This window comes from Dipteris shenzhenensis, chromosome 7 (assembly GCF_047967505.1).
Source record: "Dipteris shenzhenensis isolate YYH24624 ecotype China chromosome 7, Dip_SZ_1.0, whole genome shotgun sequence".
Lineage (NCBI taxonomy): Eukaryota > Viridiplantae > Streptophyta > Polypodiopsida > Gleicheniales > Dipteridaceae > Dipteris > Dipteris shenzhenensis.
This window is the reverse complement of record NC_141602.1, coordinates 55,237,007-55,259,805: the sequence shown is the minus strand read 5'-3', so window position 1 is coordinate 55,259,805 and position 22,799 is coordinate 55,237,007. Positions and strand designations below refer to the sequence as shown.

At 42.6% G+C, this 22,799-nt stretch overlaps 1 protein-coding gene across 1 annotated transcript; it reads left to right on the top strand.

Annotated features, from left to right (window-relative positions):
• Window positions 1–1,086: 1,086 nt before the first annotated feature.
• Window positions 1,087–11,731, top strand: LOC147900528 (uncharacterized). The gene is made up of 3 exons (XM_087376671.1): window positions 1,087–1,378; window positions 1,552–1,790; window positions 11,553–11,731. The coding sequence occupies exons 1-3, from the start codon at window positions 1,212–1,214 to the stop codon at window positions 11,729–11,731; spliced, it is 585 nt and encodes a 194-aa protein (XP_087232797.1). The 5' UTR covers window positions 1,087–1,211.
• Window positions 11,732–22,799: the final 11,068 nt, after the last annotated feature.

Here is a 22,799-nt window from a genome sequence, read left to right as displayed (position 1 = left end):
TATCGAAGAGAGAACTCATAAGCTCATGCAAGCAATCCCTTATACATGTATTTACTGGGTTTCAGTTTTCACTAATCTTTGTCTATCACAAATAATTAAAACACTACCTTCGATATTTACAGGGAGGATCACGTTCCATGGACCTTGTGTCGTGTCTCACTTCCCACTTCTTTTTCTACCTTCTTTTCAAATATGCTAAGATTATAAAATTTAGATTATATTCTAAACCAACAATGATACAAAATAAAGCTAGCAATCATCCGCTCCATAACAATATAAAACTATAGAACATTCGATCCAATCACTTTTTCAATGCAACAAGATGCAAGCTTTTTCAAGTAATGCAACCGGATGAGTTTCTCATCACATGCTACATAACAAAAGAAAGTACATAATAGATTGATATAAAGGAAAAATGATCAAGTCGGTTGTATTGACTGCGACCACTAGTGCATAGTAGCGATGTACTTGAGCCAAGGGTAAAGATAGTCCAGCCAGGACTAGTCACATGCTCCAGCCAATGCTTAAATTTGTTGCGTAGATTGAGCTTCATTAGACTTTTGGGCTTCATATGACCCCCAATAATTTCAGTAGCGCAGCATTTGTGAATCTCAAGCCCTCCAAGACTTCAACGTATAATATAAAAACATATAGTTACTAGTTGGAATTTATCTACTATACTACTTATATGTATCCCAAATAATCTGAGCCCCCCTACTCTAGAATCTCGGGGCTTGGCATCAGGCTCGCAGTCCGTGCAAGTGTATCTTCAGCTTAAAAAGGGATTTGTACACACTGTCATCTTCATTTTGAAGCTTAAATTTTTTTCAAAGACTTCATGGAATTTTTTGTGAAGCCTAGAGGTGTGCAGCAAATTTAAGCGCTGGAGCTGGCTCCAGCTTTGCCTTTCTTCTGAGTTGCGTTCGCTGTTTTCTAGGCTCTACCAACATCCTTACAATCCCGTAGCATGAATAAGTTCCCACGTGTGGAGTGAGGTGACATTTTTGGCACTGGTGCTCGTTTACGTCCGAGCTCCGTGTCATTGTCAAGCATCTCGGTGCGAGTACGTGGGAACAGCCTGCGAGGGAAGCATTTTTGGGCTGTTGACATCAGCAAATCTGTAATGTATTCGCTCAGTTCAAGGCAGGTAGAGGGCACGTGCCCTTGTTGGCTTTCATAACTGAAAGACTGTTGAACCCTTTCTTCCGTCTATGGCTTCGCTGCACCCAATGCCTCTCCTCAACCTCGTCAGGATGAAGTCCTTTCCTATCTTCCAGCAGTTGACGCTCGAAGAGCGATTGTTGCGTGCCACAACTGACAATTGGTGCATCCTCAATGATGGCACGGAGCCTCCTGCTATTGTTATGGGCATCTCAGGGTGAGATCATCCCTCATCAGCCGTAAATGCTGTTCTGGAATGCCACAAATCTTTCTTTTTGTTATGTCTCTCAAATGTCACGTGCGTTGGAAAATTGTAGACGATCGGACGCCGTTGCCGTGAAAGGTATTCTTGCTAGTGTTTTCGTCATGTGGAAATTCACGGACTTGCAGGAAACCACAAACGTTGCTTCAACTGAGTGAGGTTGTGCAGGACCCAGTACCAGTTATCAAGCGTTTCAGTGGTGGAGGCACAGTCATTGTCGACGAAGGCACAGTTTTTGTCACTTTAATCTGTTCTCGAGGTGCTGTGCAAGGCTTACAGCTCTTTCCGAGGCCGATCATGCATTGGACAGAGAAATTTTATAGTCCTGTTTCTAAGGCGAATCCTGGGTTTCAGCTACGTGAACACGGTATGATACTGCTCATGAAGTCCTTTTTTCTGTTATGGTGTTTGCGTACAACCAGAAACGTGTGGGTACGGTTACATTACATTTTTGGATTCTGATCTCTGACCATCTCCAGGACCTCCAAAGGCGCAAGTTTAAATGGGTCACTGTTGTTGCCAGTGACCAAAGCAGACGCTATAACCATCTGCTGCCACATCTAAAGATAGTGACCCTGTATCCCCCAGCAAGCCATGGAACCGTTGTCAGCTCGACACTCCTCAGCCATCATGCTGTCAAATTCCAGCGTCCCTTTTCCCTTGGGTATCCCCAAGAAGTGCATAAGGTCCTGCAATAAATGCTGGGCTGTAAATTATTTGAGAGAATACATTGGCAAACTTGGCAGCCCCCAACACTCACTCTTTCTACTGCTGGAGGCTCCCTAATGGGCCAGTTGTCTACCACATTCTCCATCCCAGCTGAAGAAGGTGCTATTTCTCTGCTGAAGTCCATTCCCTTTCCTCATCATCTCCCAGGACTTCCAGTGCAACCCGAGGGTCCCCTAAAAGATTCCAGCAAGCAATATTCTTATTTTTAAGGCAGATTTTCCTTCAACGCCAGCTTCCGGATGCAACCTTCTTCCCCCACTTTCCTTAATAAACAAATTACTGATCTCTGCCCAGGTTCTGAGAATCAATCAGATGTACCATTTAGGCAGAAGGGCTGTGAGGTCTCGATGCCATTATAGGGGTATATGATGGGTGGATCACCCTCTTGAAATCTTGTTTTGATCTGACTTTCTGTTAGGGAGAAAACTGCCGGGGGGGGGTTCCTCCTCTTGACGATTTTAAGGGTGCATTCGCATGGGGCGGGGGGCTTTCACCCCGTTAGGGTGCCTATTCACCATTCAAAAACAGAAGTAGAGACGATAAATTGACATAGGCATCTTCAATGGCTTTGAGGCATAATTTGGCTGCGTACTAGGGAGAGGCATAGTATGGCTCAGTGCACTGGCTGCATTACCAGAATTGGCATAACTGCATTCTCCTCAATTGTTGGGTGTCTATTTTTATAGGCTTGCTTAGCCTTTGTCATAACTTCTTTCGGTATCATAGCTCCAATAACAGGTGGCTGCTCTATGGCAATTGTATCTCCAAATTTAGCATAGGAGGACATCTCTGTCAAATCTAACAGCTGAATATGTAAGGTACAACCACTGTCATATATATCCCGACCTTGCAAGGAGTTTCGTACTTGCCAAGCAGAAGAAAGGAGCCAGGAAATACACAGTGCTAATTTCATAGCACTTCAAACCTTACTCCTTTTCCTTTGTGCACACAAGTTAAGGGAGATAGTGTAGACACAGTTATTGAACCATACACAGTAGAGTAGAAGCAATAAAATAGATTGCTCCCATGGATGGACAAAACCCTGGGCTGAGTAGATACCCTTCCTACAGGCCTCCTTGCCGCTCTAATGGACAGCCAATGTTGATACACTGTACTGTTCTGTTCCTTGACCTCCTTGCTGTTCCTGTCTGCAGCCATTGGATGAGGCACAAGGCACCTTGATGAGACTCTACAATGCACAAGGCACCTTGAATGACACTCTACAATGCACTGCTCTTCACCCTGGAAGGTGATCTGCAGACTAGATTGCAGGATGAATGATGCAAGGCCCCCAATGGGGCCCTTTGCTGTTTGCCTAGCTGACGTGGCCAACCAGCTACAGACTGGCTGAGTAGTCTGTCAGCCCATCTAGACTGGGCTGCCCCAGTCTGGCCATGTTTCTGACCAGCCGACCAGTGAGAGGCCTATAATTAGCCCTGTCTACTGGCCTGCCCTATTCTGCTACCTTCTAGGACTCTGCCCTGTCCTAGATTTGCCATCAGAGACCTGTCCTGACTGCTGATTTGCTAGAGGTGCTGCCTCGACCTGCTGCTCTGTCCTAGATTTGCCACATACCTTCCTTGCTGCTGCTGCCCTGCCCCAGTCTTGTCATTGGTGCATGCAGTAGTCCTTGCAGTCTTCTTTGTGCTGCTACTGCTGCCAACACCTCAGTCCATGTCCGGGGGCCATGGATTGAGAAGAGACAATCCACTCCTGTTGTTGATGGTGATCCTCCTCACATGTTCACCCTGCATATGATCCATCTTTTATGGCCTGTTTAGAATCTCCCTCCAAGGCTCTCTGCCCAATCTGCTAAGCGTCGATCATCTAGATGGGCTCTTTCCTGTGCTCGTTCTTTTGCACCTCCAAAGGAAGGTGTTACGTCAACCATAATCGCGGAAGCCTATTGCTCGGTTATGGCGAGGCGGGAAACCAGAGGGTTCGGCAGTGCTTGCATTAATGGCGGGCTTAGATGGTTGAGGTCTAGGATTGTTCCTAAGCTTTAGCAAAAATAAGGAGGTGCTAGGGGAAGCCATGTTGAGAGGGCTTTAATGTAAGGGTCTTATAGGACACGTGGCACCAAATGAGCAAGTCAAGCGGCAAGCAGTGGGCATGGAGGAGAGTTCTAGAGAAAGCTCCAACCAAGTAGAACATAGAAGGAACTCATGGAGAGTTCATAAGAGAAAAAACAGAGACGGGGTGCTTTCCATGACCCGTGGCTGGGTGGAAAATAGCAAGAGACCCTCTTGTTGCATCATTGGTATCAGAGCTGGGCTTACCAGCAAAGAAGTTTTTGCCCAGCAGTACATCACGTTATCCTGTCTCTGGTCGTTTGATGCTAGAGTAGCCCGGTGACCTAGATGCACAATAAGATATCTGCACGCCATGAGCCGCATGAGCTATTTTTTGAAGTCCACAATGCAAAAGCGCACACACCTTCTGAAAGGAAGCAAGGCACTCTATGAAGGGCGGACGTATATTCAAAGAAATGATGGTCAATCTTTCGACAGTATGATGGATCTGCACACAGGTTCTGGATGAGCCGCTGCAGGGTAAAGGTTTGGAATGAGTTCCTCTAAACGGCCCAAGACCTTCGAAGAAGCGATTAAATGTGTCTAAATATACGACGACATGACGGGGAAATCGGAAGTTGGAACTTCGGTACAGACAGGTTTTGCTCCTATGTTCAACAAATATCCCAATTTGAAAAAAAAGGGGCACTTCAAGAGGCTTCTCAGGCAGTGCCAAGCAGGAAAATCTTTGCTTCAAATGTTTGGGCAAAGATCATGTTGCTTGAAACTGCCCGAAAAACAAACACGCGGGAGCTAAAGCCCCAAATAAACCTCCACAAAAACAAGTACACGCGGTGCAGGTGTTGCCGCTTAATGGTACTGAAAAGTACACTGAGGTAGAGGGTTATCATGAGAATAGCACCCACATGTGCTGTCTATCATCGGTAATGTGGCAGCGCACTTTTGGTCCTCGTGACTTAATGAGGATGCACAAAAAATTAAGAGGCAAAGAGTAAGAGTGATGGTCGATGATAGTGCCACACACAATTTCTTAAACTATTAGCTAGTTAAGAAATTGAAGTTACAAGAGAGTCCAAGTGCCCATAAATATGTGGTCTCTTTAGCAAAGGGCACTGCTAAAAAGGTTTGGGACACCATGATTCATTGTGTAGAGATGGATATTCAAGGTTATCAGGATGCCGTTGATTTTCAAATTATGGATCTCGATGTGCTTAGTCGAGAGTGATTGTATAGTCTTAGCAATAGCTTACAATAGAGTTATTTAAATAACTCCATTATGTTTGAAAAAAATGGTAGTCTTCCAGATTCAAGAAGAACATGATGTGGCTAAATCTCCCCTTATTTGTTCGATGGAATTGGAACGGCTTCTACAACAATAAAGCGAGGTATATCTCTGTGAACTTTCTTTTATTGGTGATTGTATTTCTACTACGTTTGAAAAGAATAAAATTTCTCTTGATGTGATTAAAAAGTATGAATCTTCATTTAAGGATTTAATGGTTGAATACAAAGATGTTTTTTTGAGTGACTTGCCTGATGGTTTACCTCCCGAGTGAGATGTAGATCATAAAATAGACATAATCCCTGGATCTACCCCTGTTTGTAAACGACCCTATAGACTTAGTCAAACGGAAGAACGTGATCGAAAGACAACTAGTTGAATATCTTAGGAAGGATCAAATTCAACCTAGTAATTCACCTGGTCATCACCAGTTTTACTGGTATGGCACTATGTGTTTATGCATAGATTATAGAGTCTTAAATAAATCACAATAAAAAATAAGTATCCTATGTCTCACATTAATAAGCTCTTTGATCAATTGCAAGGGGCAAAATATTTTATTAAAATTAACTTAAGATCAAGATATCACCAAGTGCAAATTAGAGAAGAGGATATCCCTAAGACATCATTTCGTACTAGGTACGTGCATTATCAGTTTAAAGTAATGCCATTTGGTTTAACTAATGCTCCAACAATTTTATGACACTTATGAATAGTGTCAAGAGACTATATTTAGGAAACTTTGTTGAGTATTCCTAGATGCTATTCTCATCTATAGAAAAACAAGGAATAAGCATCTTGAACATTTGAGGAAAGTGTTCCAATTGCTTAGGGGTAATTCTCTTTTTGCAAAAGAATCCAAATGTGAATTCTTTACAAAAGAAGTGAAGTACTTGGAATATATTATATTCCTTCTTTATTCGTATGGATCTCGAAAAGGTAAGGGCCATATTGAAATGGCCACATCCTAAAAATCTACAAGAATTGCAAAGGTTCTTATTTTTGTTTGGCTTTTATAGGAGATTCATCCAAGATTATGCTAAGATTGCTGTTTTGATAAGAGACTAGCTTAAGGGAAAGGAAAGTACTTCATATGGGATAAACCTCAAAAGAATAGTTTTGAGAAGTTAAAGGTAGCTGTTGTAAAGGTAGTGACTTTGTTGTTCGGGTGGTACTTTTACAAAAGGGTCGACCAGTGGCTTTTGAAAGCAAAAAGAGACCATGCCCAACGGAATTACTTGGCATTTGGAAAGGAATTGTATGCTATAGTCTTTGCTTTGAAGAAATGGAGGCACTATTTGTATGGTGTCAAATTTGAGATTAGTTTTGATCAAGAAAGCATTAAGTGGATTTGGAATCAGCCAGAGCTTAAAGGAAGAAAAGCTAGATGGGTTGAGATAATGCAAGAGCTTGATATTCAATTGACATATCAGAATGGGAAATTCCATGTGTTCCTAAGCTGAACGCCAATTGTTAATGAATTGAGTTTTACTCAATTTTAAAATGATTTCCTAGAGTCCTTATTTAAAAGGAAAATGTGAGTTTGATTCAGATCATCTACGTACAAAAGTGCAGTAGTGATGTCTTTCCCTTGAACTTTGTAGTAAAGAGTATGATCTGCAGTGGATTTCATGTATCCCAGATCAGCAAAATACTTGTTGATTCTGCTGTACCAACTTCTAGGTGCTTGCTTAAGCCATAGAGACTTTTCTTAAGAGGCAAAGCTTATTTTCCTTTCGTGGTTCAACATAACCTGCTGGTTGCTGCATGTAGACTTCCTCGTCTAGGTAACCATTGAGAAAAGCATTCTTGACATCGAGTTGGTACACATTCCATCTGCTGAGTGTCGCTAGTGAGATTAAGAACCGTATGGAATCCATCTTTGCTACTGGAGCATAAGTCTCATCATAATCTTGACCATATTGCTGTGCAAATCCTTTTGTAACTAGTCTGGCTTTGTATCTTTGAATACTGCCATTTGGATCGTACTTCACTTTGTATACCCAATTTGTTTGCTCTGGCCTTCTTTCCTGGTGGACGGTCGCATAATTTCCAAGTATTATTCTTATACAAAGCATCCATTTCTTCATTCATAGCAGTTTGCCATTTTGGATTGTCTACTGCATCTTCGAAGTACACTGGCTCTTCTTTAGTCATGATGGTAGTCATAAGAGCATAGTTGGTAGTTTCAACCTGAATTGCTTTGCCTTTTTGAGCATATGTCAATCTGGCTAGAGGTCTGCTTCCCTAGTAGACCGTTTGAGTTGTTGTGGCTCTGCTTGGGGTGCTTCTGGCAATTCTTGCTCTTCTTCATCAACCATTTCTGTAGATGACTGTGAAATCGGTGCGTCTATCTCTTGTGTATTTGAGGTTTTTCATTCTGATTCCTCACATCAAAGATGACATCTATGGAGATAATGACCTTGCGGTTGATGGGATGATACAACTTGTATGCTTTGCTTTCTTCATTGTAGCCAACCATGATGCGTTTGCGTGACTTCGCATCCAATTTCCTGCGATGGTCGTCATGTATGTGGGCATATGCTATGCAACCAAATATGTGGAGATGCCCAATGTGTGGCTTATGTCTAGTGAATGCTTCATAAGGTGTCATACCTTGAATCGGTTCGGTAGGAAGCCGATTAAGCAAATAGTTTGCAGTGGCTATTGCTTCTGCTCAATACTGATTTGGAAGATGCTTCTCACTAAGCATTGCTCTAGCACTGTCTGCTAAAGTACCATTCTTCCTTTCAGCTCTTGTATTCTGTTGCGGAGTATCTGCACATGTGAATTGAACACTTCAGATTACTCTTTCAGAAAGTAGACCCAACAATATGTGTTGTAGTCGTCGATGAAAGTCAAGTAGTAAAGTTAACCATTGATGTTGCGGGTCTGGGCATAACCCCATACATCTGTATGTATCAAATCAAGCATACCTCTTGCTCGAGAGGTGCTTCTGCCGAAGTTGGTTCGCTTTTGTTTGCCGAAGCAGCATGCTTTGCAAACTTTTCTAAGAAACTGTAGCTTAGAAATCCCAATTGCCATATTCTGATTCCTGAGATCTAGCAAGCTCTTGAAATTCCATATCTCTTGTGCCATTTTGCAAATAGTGTCATCTGTTGCGGTTGAGCTGACATGGCATGCAAATCTGGTATTGTAGCTAGCATTCTGTACAAGCATCCTTCCTTGACTCCTTTTCCTACTGATTGAAATCTTCTGGATTTGTCTCTGATAGTGCATTCATCTCCGTCAAAGATGACTCGATAGTTGTGTTCCGTCATTTGACCTACTGACAAGAGGTTCTTGCTGAGCTTCGGAACATAGAGTACATCTTTCACTAATCTTTTCGTACCAATGAAATTGTTCATAGGGATAATACCTGTCCCTTGAATTGGATTCGGTGTATTATCTACTGTGTAGATGACATTCTTTTGACCTTCTAATGGCTTCATCTCTGTGAACCATTCCTGATGATTAGTCATATGAGATGATGCACCGCTGTCGATGTACCAAGGGTCCTGATCTGCTTGGTTGACTTGATATCTGAAATCCTCTTTTGGATTGCAATCAGTGTCTAGGTACACTGTATCAGTCTTCTACATTTCCTCGTTTGCAAGAAACATATTCCCATGTTCATTTGCAAAATGAATGTGACTAGAATGTCCACCACGATGATTTTCTCTTCCGTGAAAATTTTCTCGATTGCTATTGGGATTGACCGCCTTGGTCGTATTGCTTCTTGCGGCAATCTCTCTCATAGTGTCCAAACTTATGACAGTAGTTGCACTGGATGTTTGACACGTTGGTGGATGCATTTCCTCGTCCTTGGAATCTTCCTCGATTGGAATGATTTTCTCTTTGCTGATTTTGATGTTGCTGAGGATGATGCTGATGCTGATTCTGACTTTGTTGATGATGACCACTTTGCTGGAATGATCTTTCTCTTCCTGTGCCTCTGCCTTTGTCTCTGCTTTTGTCTGAAGCTATGAATGCTTGATTATTAGAATGACCTTTGCGTGCATGAATGGCCTGAGACCTGAGTTCTTCACCAAGTAGCACTGACTGAAGTTCTTCTAGTGTTGGAATTTGCTATTGAATGGCAATACTCTGGACTAGATTCTCGTATCCCTCTCCTAGTCCATTCAGGATGACTTGAACCATTTATGCGGGATTCATAGTCTCTCCTACTGCTGCGAGTTGATTGTTGTAGTCTTTGATCCGGAGTACATAAGCATGACCGGTTTCACTGCTGTTGCGGAAACTCTGATTGATTTGGTTTCTCAGTGTGAGAATCCTGAAAGTGTTCTTGGACTCGTAGATAGTTGCGAACATATCCCATGCTTCTTTTGATGTCTTGACGGTGTTGAGCTGCCCTAGCATGACATCTTGCACATTCTATTTGATCAGATGATATGCATACTTATCTTTCTTATTCCATTCTGCCTGTGCTCGGGCAATGGCAGATTGTGCTACAGATGCAGAAACTGTTTGTGTAGTTGGAGATCCTGCTACTGGTGCTGTGATGACAACAGGTGGAGTAGAGCTACCGTTGGATGGATCATCTAATGATCTAGGTGTAGATCCATCGACATACTTCCATTTGTCCTGAAGTATAAGAATGGTCTCCATTCGGTATTTCCATGTGCCGTAATTGGAGTTGTCTAGCTTAGGAGATGCCTCCGAATTGAGGTTGCTAGATGTAGACATGGTACAAGAAATGTACTTAAAGTATTGTGAAAATCACTTTCTAAATCAACTGTAAAACACTGACTGTGGCAATTTGAACTATCGGGGAAGGTAGAACTGCAATATATAATCCGATCTGAATTACAAGGCTTGTAGCAAATGATGCCGGGAATAGCCAAGAGGCTTTACAAGGCTGAAATAAAGTGCACAATGCCGTGAAATAGCCAAATAGGCTTTACAGTGATGGCATGTGTGTGTGAAATCAAATCATATGCTATTTGCCCATTGATCAATCGGCAATGCCTCTGAACACTCTGAAGTCTGCTCACTGAATTGATGAACGTCAGGTTTCAGGTAATGTGATGATGTGAAACCATATGTGAGCGCAGGGACTGTCTCCGAGTAGGAACTAGTCGGGAATTTTGGGCATGGCTTAGATTGGGAACTTGGAGAAATTTAAAGCGTCTCCTCTATGGCGATCTAGTCTACTCCGATCTAGATCTATACCAACCGTGGATCGATGAAAGAACATCAAATACTTTTTTTTCTTTGGTTCTTTTTATGTGCTGGGTTAGATGCGTCGATGTAGAGGCCGATGTGCGTGTAGGAAGTGGATTTGTCAGCGAGGCTCAAAAGTGAGTGATACTTGCGTCGAAATGTGCACGTGATGTGACGAGCGCGTAGAGTACGAAAAAGCGAGCGATTTTTCTTTTTGGAGCGCTCTCAAATTCTTCCTGGATCAAGAGATATGACTTGATCTAGGTGGAGGGGTCAAAAGGGTGAAAAGTGCTCAATGATGATGTGGCACTCAGGGTCACATGTAGGGACGTGCCTACCAAGGGACTGTGCCTGTGGAGCACTGAGTGAGTGGCAGGCAGGTGCACATGGAGTTGTGCACAGTGTGCCTTTGAAAGGGCAGCAGTGCCTAGCAAGGGATCAGTGTCATTGATGACGTGGCAGGTTGACCAGTTAAAGATGGCGTGGCAAATGACATGGTCAAAGCTGATGTGGCATGCTGACTTGGTCAAAGTGATGATGTGGAATAGTTGATGTGGATGATGACGTGGCCTGATGATGTGGCTTGATGACGTGGCTTGATGACGTGGTAGTCGACTATTGCCACGTGGCAGATAAGCGATGACGTGGTGCCTACGTGGCCACTGTTGATGTGGCAAGGCTTGAACCAAGCCACTGTGGGTAACCCTATCCCTTGGGGTGGGTTCTCAGCGCGCCACGCGTAAGAGAAATAACCACACCGAAATCTTCTAGATTTCGACAAGGGTCCGTCGTTGGAGTGCTGCTAGAGCTACTGCATTGGAGGAGCGCTGCTAGAGCTACTGCATTGGAGGAGCTTGTTGTTGCTTTGCATAAGCAGTGTCGCCCAATTGCGTTGCTTAAGACGTAGAGGAGTCGTGGAAGCAGCGTGGTGCTGTGTTTCGAAGCAGGGCGCTATGTGGAGACACGTTTCTCGTTGCATGGGAGGGCTTGAATGCTCTCGCCGTTGATGTGTCTTCGTTGTTGGAGTTGCCTACAGTCCGTTGTGTGAGCATTGGAGGCGTGAAGCCTGGGAGCATGTAGGTTGAGACGCTATGGAGGTCTGCTGGCTAGAGGAACGGGGCTATCGAAGGAGCTGCTGGTTTGGAGCTTGCAGGTCGTCTGCTGAGTTTGTTGGAGTAGTAGGCAGCGTAGAATGTTGCAAAGAGGAAGCTCCTGGGCGTTGGCTTGTTGCTTTGTTGGTCCCGTGGATGCGTTGGACGGTGGCAGCCCGTATGGCTTTGAAGCTGGAGCACGTTGCTAGGAGCGTTGGATAAGTTCCTTGGGGGCGCAGTTGGAGCTTGGTCTGCTAGCCGTTTGAGTAGATAGGCTTGATGGAGACACCAGATTCATAGACGCACTGAGAGCAGCCGCCGCTACTGTTTAGTCAAGGCTGCGTTGCAAAGGCAGAGCTCGGAGGAGATGCTGGCCAATCGACTGCAGCTAGGTGGCTAGGAGGGATGTAGGACCGTAACGCAACCTTTACTTTGATGCTTGGGAAGAGGAGGCATAGACTAGTTTCTCTCTCTCAAATCTCTCACAACAGAGAAACTCTTTCTCCCTATAATCTCTCATAACAAACATAAATCTCTCAAGAATAAGCACCTCTCAATGAACGGAAATGGAAGGAAATATCAAGGAAAGGGTTAGATGCCCTAACCCTAACCCTAACCCTAAATGGGTTTGTATATATTCTACATTTTCAACTAAACCTACTGTACAATTAGTCATTTGTGGTGTGCTCTCTAGCTGTGCGGTCTCTCCTCATCTCCACTCTTCTCCTCTCCCCTCTTCATATTTTGTCATGGTATCAGAGCTTCCTTGTCTTCCGTTGAGGCATGGTGATCCTTGTGTGAGAGCGTGAGAGTGTGAGAGATCAAGAGCAATTGAGAGTTCTTTCATTCCGTTGATGAAAGAGGATTTCCGTTCACTTGATAGAAAATTCCGTCCATTGGAAGAATATCTCCGTCCATGCATTTTCATTCTTTGTGAGAAAACTTCATCTATTCCATGTGTGAAAATGCCGTTCAATTCATTCCGTCCATGAGAGAGATTTTTTTGTTTGATCCTTATGATATAGCACTCTATGTGTTGGTGCTATGCATATGTAATCACATGATGTTGAGCGTGGTCTCTCAATAAAATGCCTTAATGTAGGAGGTCTCATACACCCATTGGAGATTCCATCTGGCAAATGGGAAAGCATCTCCATGGATTTTATTGTTGGATTACCTAAGACACAGAGGGGGCACGACTCGGTGTGGGTAATTGTGGATCGATTGACCGAGATGGCTCATTTTATTCCAACCAATGAAGAGGTTAAAAGTCCATAATTAGCTAGGCTATTTGTGGAGCATATTTATAAATTGCTACTAGCTGGTCTTATTAGTGACCAGGAAAGCAAATTTAATAGCAAAGTTGGAGGACTTTGTTTATGAGGTTGGAAACTTCTTTGAATATGAGCACTGCGGATCATCATAGAGTGATGGTCAAACTGAAAGGGTTAATCAGGTCATTGAGGATATGCTTCGAGCATATGTAAGTAAACGGAAAACCAATTGGAAACAATATTTGCCCATATTAGTATTTGTATATAACAGTGCCAAACATTCAGCTACAAGTTTTAGTCCATTCATGATGTTTTAGAATCCCTAAAGACAAGTAAATGTCCAAAGTTGTCTCCTAGGTATTGTGGACCATTCACAATACTTAAGAGAATTGGAGAACTTGCTTATAAATTAGCCTTACCAAAGGGATGTATAGTACATCAATTTTCCATGTAAGTAGGCTAAAAGGAAATTATGAGATGATGATAATCTCATTGAAAATGAAGTCCTAGTTGAACTCATTGAACTTGCTACTTTACCACATGAACCAGAAAAAATTTTAGACAAACAAGAAAAGAACGCGACATACAATATGGCAAGAATGTTTGGTTAAGTGGAAGGATAGATCTAAAGAGAGTTCAACTTGAGACAGGGTAAACAATCTCCAAAGGAGGTTTTCCAATTTTGTTTTCGAGGACGTAAGGGGAATGTTATGTCAACCATAATCGCAAAAGCCTATTGCTCAGCTATGGCGAGATGAGAAGCCAGAGGGTTCGCAATGCTTGCATTAATGTCAGGCTTAGATGGTTGAGGTCTAGGATTAATCCTAAGCTTTAAATTTAATAAGGAGGTGCTAGGGGAAGCCATGTTGAGAGGGCTTTAATGTAAGGGTTCTATAGGAAACATGGCACCAAATGAGCAAGCCAAGTGGCAAGCACTGGGCATGGGGGAGGGTTCTGGAGAAAGCTCCAACCAAGTAGAACATAGAAGAAACTCGTGGAGAGTTCATGAGAGAAAAAATGGAGACGGGGAGCTTTCCAGGACCCGTGGCTGGGTGGAAAATAGCAGCAGAACCCTCTTGTTGCATCACAAGGTGTGCTTGGTCCTCGCCTTCATGGGCCCGCTCTTCCCGTTGCTGCAATTTGAGCATGTTCTCAAAGAAGGCTTGGGATTCTGAGCTTGCTTGGCCTGATATTGATGCATTTGTGTCATTATCACCGTCAATTGTTGGATGGGTTCTAGGGAGGCATAGGAGCCTGAGGTGGAGGCTGTTAGAAATCAACCAATAGAGGGTACACACAGCAGAAGACTGATAGAATAGCCCAGGAGCTCACACAGTGTGTGTGGGGTGTGGAATCACAATTCTTAAACTTGTGCGCTTCACATATGTGCAGATTAGGAAATATACAGTAGACATAGCCAGATATAGAATCCACCAAAACTATATATTTCTGTCCAAAACTATGCACACACAAAAGATATAGATCTAGAGTCCCAACAAGGTGTGGTCCTCTTATCTTACCAAAGGTCCTTCTATATCTGCTAGTCTCCTCTAGAACCCTAAGCGTGCTCCACCTCGAGCGTATGTAGACTCTCCATCTAGAGATCTCAGCTTCTTGCTGTCCTAGGAGACAGCAAGTCCCATGCCTCGTGGATGGAGGCTTGGGGATGTGTGAACTGCTGCTCCTTTTGCTCCCAAGTTTGCTGGCTTGCTGGATAATTTGAATGAGGCACTAGGCCTCCCTTTTATAGGCCCCAGGGGCCCCTTGAAATTGCCGACTGGCAGCCTTATTCTGGCTGACCAGTCTACCTTAAAATGTGTCCCCACCAGCCCTTTATCTTGGGCTGTGGGCAGCTCTTCTTGGGCTGTGCACCCTCTGCATTTAAGTGGGGGCCCAGCCCCCCTTGCAGTGTGTGCCTCCACTCACCCCTAAGTATGGGGCTTTGGGTTGGCCTATGTGGCCGACCAGCTCCATCTCCCACTGGGACTATAAAACCAGGGCAACTGCCCTTCTTTCATTGCAGGGTCCAGTCCCCTTGGTCAGCCCATCTCCAGGCATATTGCTGGAGATGCAACTGACCAGGTCAGCCTGATATGGTCGGCTGAATCTAGTCGGCCATTTTTACGGCTGGAATGCCCTATATAAAGGAGGCTCTTGTCTCATTGTATACATCCAATAGGAGCCCTCTTAATGTGGATCCATCATTGGGTCCATGATTTCATGTCACTTACAATTGTAATAAGGCAACATTGCCATTTTTTAATTGAATTGATCCAGGACTTGCTGTCCCCACCATCTGCTCTTTCCACAGGTTCCATCCGTTGCAGCCATGCTGGTCTCTCTAGGTACCTGTCTCTTCTCTCTTTGATTCCTGCCCACATGGCAGACAATACCCTGCCCATGTGTCAGTCTCTCAAGAGCCAGGTCCACCCCCCCGCTATGGGGGCTTACAGACGGGGAGGTGACCTCTTATATTCCAACAGAGGCACATGTGCTGAAATTGCGTCTTGAGAGGCCGTGCACTCCTCCTAAAGAAGTCACTGCACCTCCCCAGACTTAATCTTCTTGCAGAAGCTGATCCACACTATCTGTGGCTTTGCTGGATTACAACCATAAACGGAAGAAAAACCTATTGCAAACTTGCTTGCTGTCCAAAAAAACAGTAAAGTGGCCACAGTTCGATTAAGAAAACTGTTGACTGCTTCAAGTCTGCAGATCTGGTGCAGATCTGGACGAACACAGAGGTGGAAGGCTAGATCTATTGCCCAACACCAAGATCTGGCTGGAAACTCCTGCAAATCTCCTTTCTTTAGTGGAATAACAGGGCTGAAGTGAAAAATCAGCAATCCCTAACTGTTTGTGGATGCATCTTACTGTCCAAGACCATCTTTGCCAATATTGGTGAAAGGGAAAGGGAAGAAAGAGGGAAGAGGGAGAGAGAGAGACGATGGCTATAGTGGAGAGGCCATGTCATAAATCAAGTAGCTTGATGTAGATCGAGAAGCTTGATGTGGCCTTCTATATGTTCCAACCAAATCCAGCTATGTAACAAACTTATCTCTGATACCAATGTAACAAACACTGTGACCTATGCTTACGTATGCCACACTTGCACATATGTGTTTTTGCGAAAATGATATGAGCAATGTTGGGATCTTCTTGTAAATGTGTGGGGCATGCTCCAACAAGCATGCTGCTGTAGGTATATTGTCGGGCATAGTCTATAGATCAGACTTATGGGTGCTTTCACAAGTATTGCACAATGCTGTAACTGGTAACAGGTATTATCTGGCCTGATACTAATTCGTGGGCAATGCACAAAAAGGGAACTTGTTTTCTATGGCATTTTTATTGCATACCTGATGGTTCAATTCTTTTCAGCTCTTTCCTTGCCACCCTTCCTCCGTGACACAGATTCACACACACACACACACAATATTAATTTCATTTCAATGATACTAAAGGTTATGTTGGTGATGATACCAGGGTCGTGCGCATGAAGATTTTCTCTGCAGGCTTAAAGATTTTTATGCTTCAAGGAGTCTCTTCTTAGCTACCATCAAGGAAAAACGTACCGTCACACAACCAAATTAGTGACTCTTGATGAGTTGGGAAATTTCTTAAATTCTTTTGTGGACGATTAATAAGCATGTGATTTTCCTTTTTGTAGAACCTTGGATTGAATTGTCTGAAATATTTATTCATCAAATTTTAACTGAAGCATTAAAGAAGTTTGTATCATTTTCAAGGACCCTTGCATCTAAAGGTTCTCTAGGTTTCCACCTTTATGTCTGTGAAGCTTGCGATGTGAACCTACATCTAGCAGGCTTTACTTGGTCGTTATTGCTTGCTTTATATTTGAGTGTTTAGAGATAGGTTGAACAGTTAGGATGTTTCTCCACATACCCAAGGCAGCTTGTGCAAGGAGGTGCTTCTATAGTAAAGGAAGTCTTAGTAGCCTAAAATCCTTGCTATGACCACCTTTGTGGTGGCTACTAAATATGAAAAACTATAGGGCCGAGGTATGACACAATCATCCACAGTCTCTTTAGAAGTGTTTCAAAGTAGCAACTAGATGAAATGTTCCAAAAAAGTTGAGAAGGGTTACAAACCTGAGTTTGTATTTCTTAGTGCATAATGTTCATATATGAGATGTTGAAATTATGTTAATTAACGTGAGATTTCAATGATAGACCAATAGACAATGACATACAATGCATAGAAGTACCAAACATATATTCTAGTGCCTATTGTCTACAAATGTCAAGTGTGGTGAACTACAAAGAATAGTAAAGGTGTTGAAGAATGAAAATTCAAAATTTAATGGTCATGTTCAATAATAAGCAAGCTTAAAAATGTAGAAAAACTTAGAATGTAGTTATTGGTGATTACCAAGTTCCATCTAGTAAAAGTCAATTGCAGAAATAATGATTTTAAGGTCATCAACCAATACAATAAAACAACAATGACTACAATGTGAAGACCATCAATCAACGACCATCAACCAAGCAAAATTGAGCGCAAATCTCACAAAGACGCAAATAAATGAAAAACGCATAAAGGGCACAATCCATAATAGCATGGAGGCATTTTCTTAAACAAGAGGCATTGCAAGTTTGAGATGTTCAACTTTCCTAGAACTTGTTTTGTTGTGACTATGGGTAAGGTTTTCACCCATTGTTGGGCATTGATGATGTCGGTGGGGATGTCATAGTATCTAATCCTTGCTATACATGGAGTTTATGGTTTTTTCTTTTTTCTTTTTTTAAGTTCATGGTTTTCAACCTCATGAGTGACCAGCATGAGATTGAAACTCTAATATCATTGGTACTTAGGCCTTGGTATGCCTTTGTAGGCTAGTTAGGACACAATCAACACCTTGGTTGACATCTCTGGTCAAACACTTTCGTTGACTTGGAGGCCTACATAGGCCATTCTTGTGCATTGCTTGATTATCCATTTGCAAGTACTCTCAGTTTCCTTCAGTTGTTATTTGCTCCCTTGCATTTCACTCCCTTTTCATTGCTTCCCGCACCCAACAATGGTATCAGAGCAGGTTCTCTTGCTCCTACTTCCCCTCACCTTCAGTCTTGCTCAACTTTCAGTCAATAGTACAGCTCATTTTTGTATTTCAGCAGCTTGTTTTTACTGATTACAGTGTGTTTTTGAACTTGCTCCAAACCTTCAGCCAGTTGACTTTCTTTGATGCTGGAACAACTTTGCAGCAACCTTGACTGCAAGAAATATTTTCTGGCACTGAGAAATTGTTAGAATTGTTTTGTAATATTTTGAGGTTTGGTACTTTTTGACCCGTTTCTTCAGAAAGGCCACCATTTCGCCCTGGTTTGTACATGTCTGTACGGTTTGCACAATTGTATGGAATCGACGATTTTGACTACGCATTGTTTGTATAGCCTTTGGAATGTGTCCGTACAGTTAAATTTGGTGAATGTGGATCTCTGTACAGATTCAAACAGCTTGTTTTCTTCAGCGAGCATTTGCTATTGCATACGTGCTTTTGCAGATTTCAGGGTGTACTTTGAGGTTTTTAAGCTTTTGCATTGACATTGAGGTGATTTCGCTCTAGAAATTGGGGCTTTTGAACAGATTGTGGACATATTGCACAAATTTTACAGGATGCTTCAGATTTGGGGCACATTGTGTCGCATTTTCTTTGTTTGTAGTGATATCTTGCAAGCCTCATTGATTTGAAATTTCGGGGTATTTAGTGACATTGGCCAAAAATTGCAGGACATTGGGTCACATTTATGCTTCTACAGTGAAATTTGGGGCGTTTTCACATTTTTCTCCCTTTTGGCAAGCTTGCTCATAGTAAATTTGAGACTTTTGCCAAATGTGTTGAAATTTGTATTAACTTTGCTCTGTATAGCGGGTTTGGGATTTTCTTGCATTTGCCCTTTGATTTGGGTATTCTGCCTTACAGATTTTGGGGCTTTTTACCCCTATGCACTCCACTTGGAACTCATACCCCGGAAGTTGCATTAGAGGGACTTTTCGCCACCATTTGCAAGCGAATTGTACTCATTGGATAGATTTGCATGTATTTTCCCTTTGATTTGGGCAGGCCACCTTTGGTAGGATCTTCTTTGCGGGATAGATTTTGTAGGATACCTTGTGCATTTGCTCATTGTTTGAGCAATCGCTTTTGGAAGTCACATTAGTAGGATTGCATGGGATTTTATAGATTTGGCATATTTTCCCTCTTAAGAATTTGGGCTTATTGTCTTTCTCCGCTCTCAAATTGCCTAGCCAGACATTGTCCTCTCCATTTGACACACTCAACTTGCAAGAATTTGGGACTTTTGCTCCGGTAATCTTGCATTGGCTTTCGTCCATTGGGTACATCATGTTCAGGTCCATTGGAGCTAACTTGTGCATACATTGGGGCAGATTTGTTCGAGACTTTTACACGACAACCTTTTGCAAGGGGTATTTTTGTTGGACATACATTTGCACTTTTGTAGTCTCTCTTTGTAGGACATTTCTTGGGGACATCCCTTCGCATTTCTTTCTTAGTATTGAGCAACCCTTATGGCATTTACATTTATAGAACATTGGTGGTATTTTTTGAGTTGACATTTGGAGACTTGCAGTCCACTCTTGAGCAACTAGCTCATTGCATTGTAGCCTTGAGGCTTTGAAAATTTGCAGGGTAGCTTTATGCTTCTGGTGCTTTGACATTTGCAGCCATTGTAGTCATTATTGCGCCATTAGTTACTTACAAGATCACTTTTAGTGGATAGACGTTTACCCTTCCTGACGCAGTCCGTATTTGTTGACCATACTTGGGATCTTGTGTGCATCTTTTGTTCAGTGTTTAAACATGTATATTTGGCTTTGACACTTGCCAAGATTTTGCTGTCATTTTTGGGTCGACACTATTTTGGACAGCCTGCTCATTGCAGTGATAGCCTTGAGGCTTTGCCTTTCTGCACATTTTCCTTTTCTTTTTGGGAACCTTCTATTGCAACATCCATCCTTTGGCATGCTTGCCTATGAAGATAGCCTTGATGATGGTACCAACTATCCCATGTGGTCGTACTTGGTGCGCCACGTGTTGGTATCTTATAATTTTTGGGGTATTGTCAATGGATCAAAGACTAGACTTGTCTCTTCATCACATGCACTTGCTGCCCCGCTGCCACTTCTGGTTAATCTACCACTACTCCCTTAGTGCCTGCCGCCGCATACCCTCCAACACCTGAATAGATTCGTTGGGATCAAGAATGAGATGCACATGCACATGCACATGCAATGATTGCTATGAACAGCAAGAGGGAGGTTATACCTCACATTCGGTCTTGCAAGATAGCCAAGGATGCATGGGATTCTTTGGCCAATTTATAAGATTCGTGATGAGGCTTAGGCTGCCTATTTACATAGGCAACTAGATACTGTTAAGATGAACAAAGGGGACAACATGGATGCCTACCTCGCAAAGATTAAGGAATTTCAAGAATAGCTCATCAATGTTGATGAGATTGTGCCAGATTCACAAATAGTGTCTACAACACCCTTGATGGGCTTCTCGACTCACACCATGGATTTGCTATGACATTGAGGCTAGTGCCCATGGGTAACCCCAACCACTAGGAGAAGAGTCATCAAAACCGGGTTGCTTTACTCATGCAGATCCAGCCTTTGCTACTGACCATAGGGACAAAGGGAGAGGGGGGAACAATTACAGTAAGCCCAAACCTTCATCTAGTACCTCATCCTCTTCTTCTCATTCCGACGGGAAGAAGAAGAAGCGCTATAATCACTGCAGGAAACCTAGACATGAAATAAATGAATATCATAAGCGCATTGCTTTGGAAAAGAGAAAACAACATAAGAATCATACAATTCCACATGTCTCTGTTGCTCCCGATCATTCTTTGGAGGCAGACCACATTGCTCATGATGATTGGGCACTTGCTGTATCTTGTCATTCTCCTCCGATTGAGCATGCTGCATATTGCCAGTCTCGTTTTTAGTCCTTGATTCTCTACATAATCATAGGTTGCTATATCCCTTATCGGATGAACATGTGCAATGATGGCCTAAAGTGTATATACTTTCTCTACTTGTATCTACTTTAGCCATCCCATGGTCATCCCATGGAAGGGGGTTTGTTGGCACTTTGGTTGACTTGGAGGCCTACATAGGCCATTGTTGTACATTGCGTCATTATCCATTTGCAAGTACTCTCAGCTTCCTTCAACTATTGGCTAATCCCTCACATTCCACTCCCTTTCCATTGCTTCTTGCACCCCCCTTGTATGCTAGGACAGATTCAACACCTTTGTTGACTTCTCTGGTCAACACTTTGGTTGACCTGGAGGTCTACATAGGCTATTCTTGTACATTGCTTCATTGTCCATTTGCAAGTACTCCTTTTTTCTTAGCTTTTTGTTTCCTCCCTTGCATTCCATCTCCATTCTATTGCTCCCCACACCCAACAAATATGTGTTGTGTTGTTAGAGGATGAGTTTGGGCATGTTCTTGGATTCATATATATATATACACTCGTAGAAATGGCCTAGTCTCTCCAAGAGGTAAGGTTTGTGTTTCCTAAAAGAGTAGAAAAGGCTACCTTGGGTGTAAGAGAACTAAAGCTTGCACCAAGAATCTCTCTACCTATGATTCAGAAGATGAATTGTCCCCAATATCTTGTCTCTACAGGAGATATCCTTGAGAAGATACCACCAACTTGCTCTTTGCAAACTCCAGATTATTGGAGTCTCATACAACAATCCAAGGATCTCTATAGGGTAGGCAACTTGTAAGTTCGCATAGAATTTTACTCTTATTGTCGAAAAGCAAAAGTGTACACATTCACGACATCGATCATGAGGCTTCCCAATTGCAATCTCACCCATATTGTGTAGGAAATAGAATGGTTCTTTTATCCTCAACAAGCTAAAGTGTACACATTCACTCATGACACAAATCATGAGGCTTCCCAATTGCAATGCCACCCATATTTTGTAGCCACACCAATGAGCTAACCCCCTAACCAAACTGGATCTAGGGGCTAGGTCTCACCAATGGAGATTCAAACTTCCCCATTGCACCCAACTATTCAAGATTAGATCGCGAGACCTCGTACATGGACGAGACATATCGATAGATAAGAACTCTTCCTATGAACTAAGGCCCTCTATTGTTGATGGCACACTTAAGTCTCTTCCACTGACTTACCTTTGTTTCCCACATTATATATAGTATGCAAAGCACTACCATTGCTTCAAGAGAGTCACCCATGTATGATCAACCTCGCTCATCAAGGACCATGCCCACACCATACAAAAAATGAAGACCGTGTCTAAATTGTTGATTGCTTACCAAAAGGACCATCCCAACTATAGACTTGAAAATTTAGACCATCATTGATGAAGATGAGGATGCCCACAACCACATCAAACCATGACAACAATGATCTAGCATGTAGTATGCAATAAAATTTGGAGCTTACCCTCACCAAAAAGCATTGATCTCAAACTAATCTCTGTTTTTTTTCAAACTTAAATCTTAGAGAGACACTTTTAAGAGTTTGTGTGGCTATAACTTTGTTGATATCATAGTTTGTATTTAATAAACAATTTAGGTGTTTAGGACATTTGTGCCATGCTACTCTATTCTTTTCATTCGGTGGGATAGGATATTGGACTTCACTTCTGGAAATTATTTCACTTTTAGCCAGTTTCTTTGCAAACATTATTATTTTGTAAACTTTTTTCACCCCACAAAAAAGGCAATAATAAAGGACGTCAATTTGTT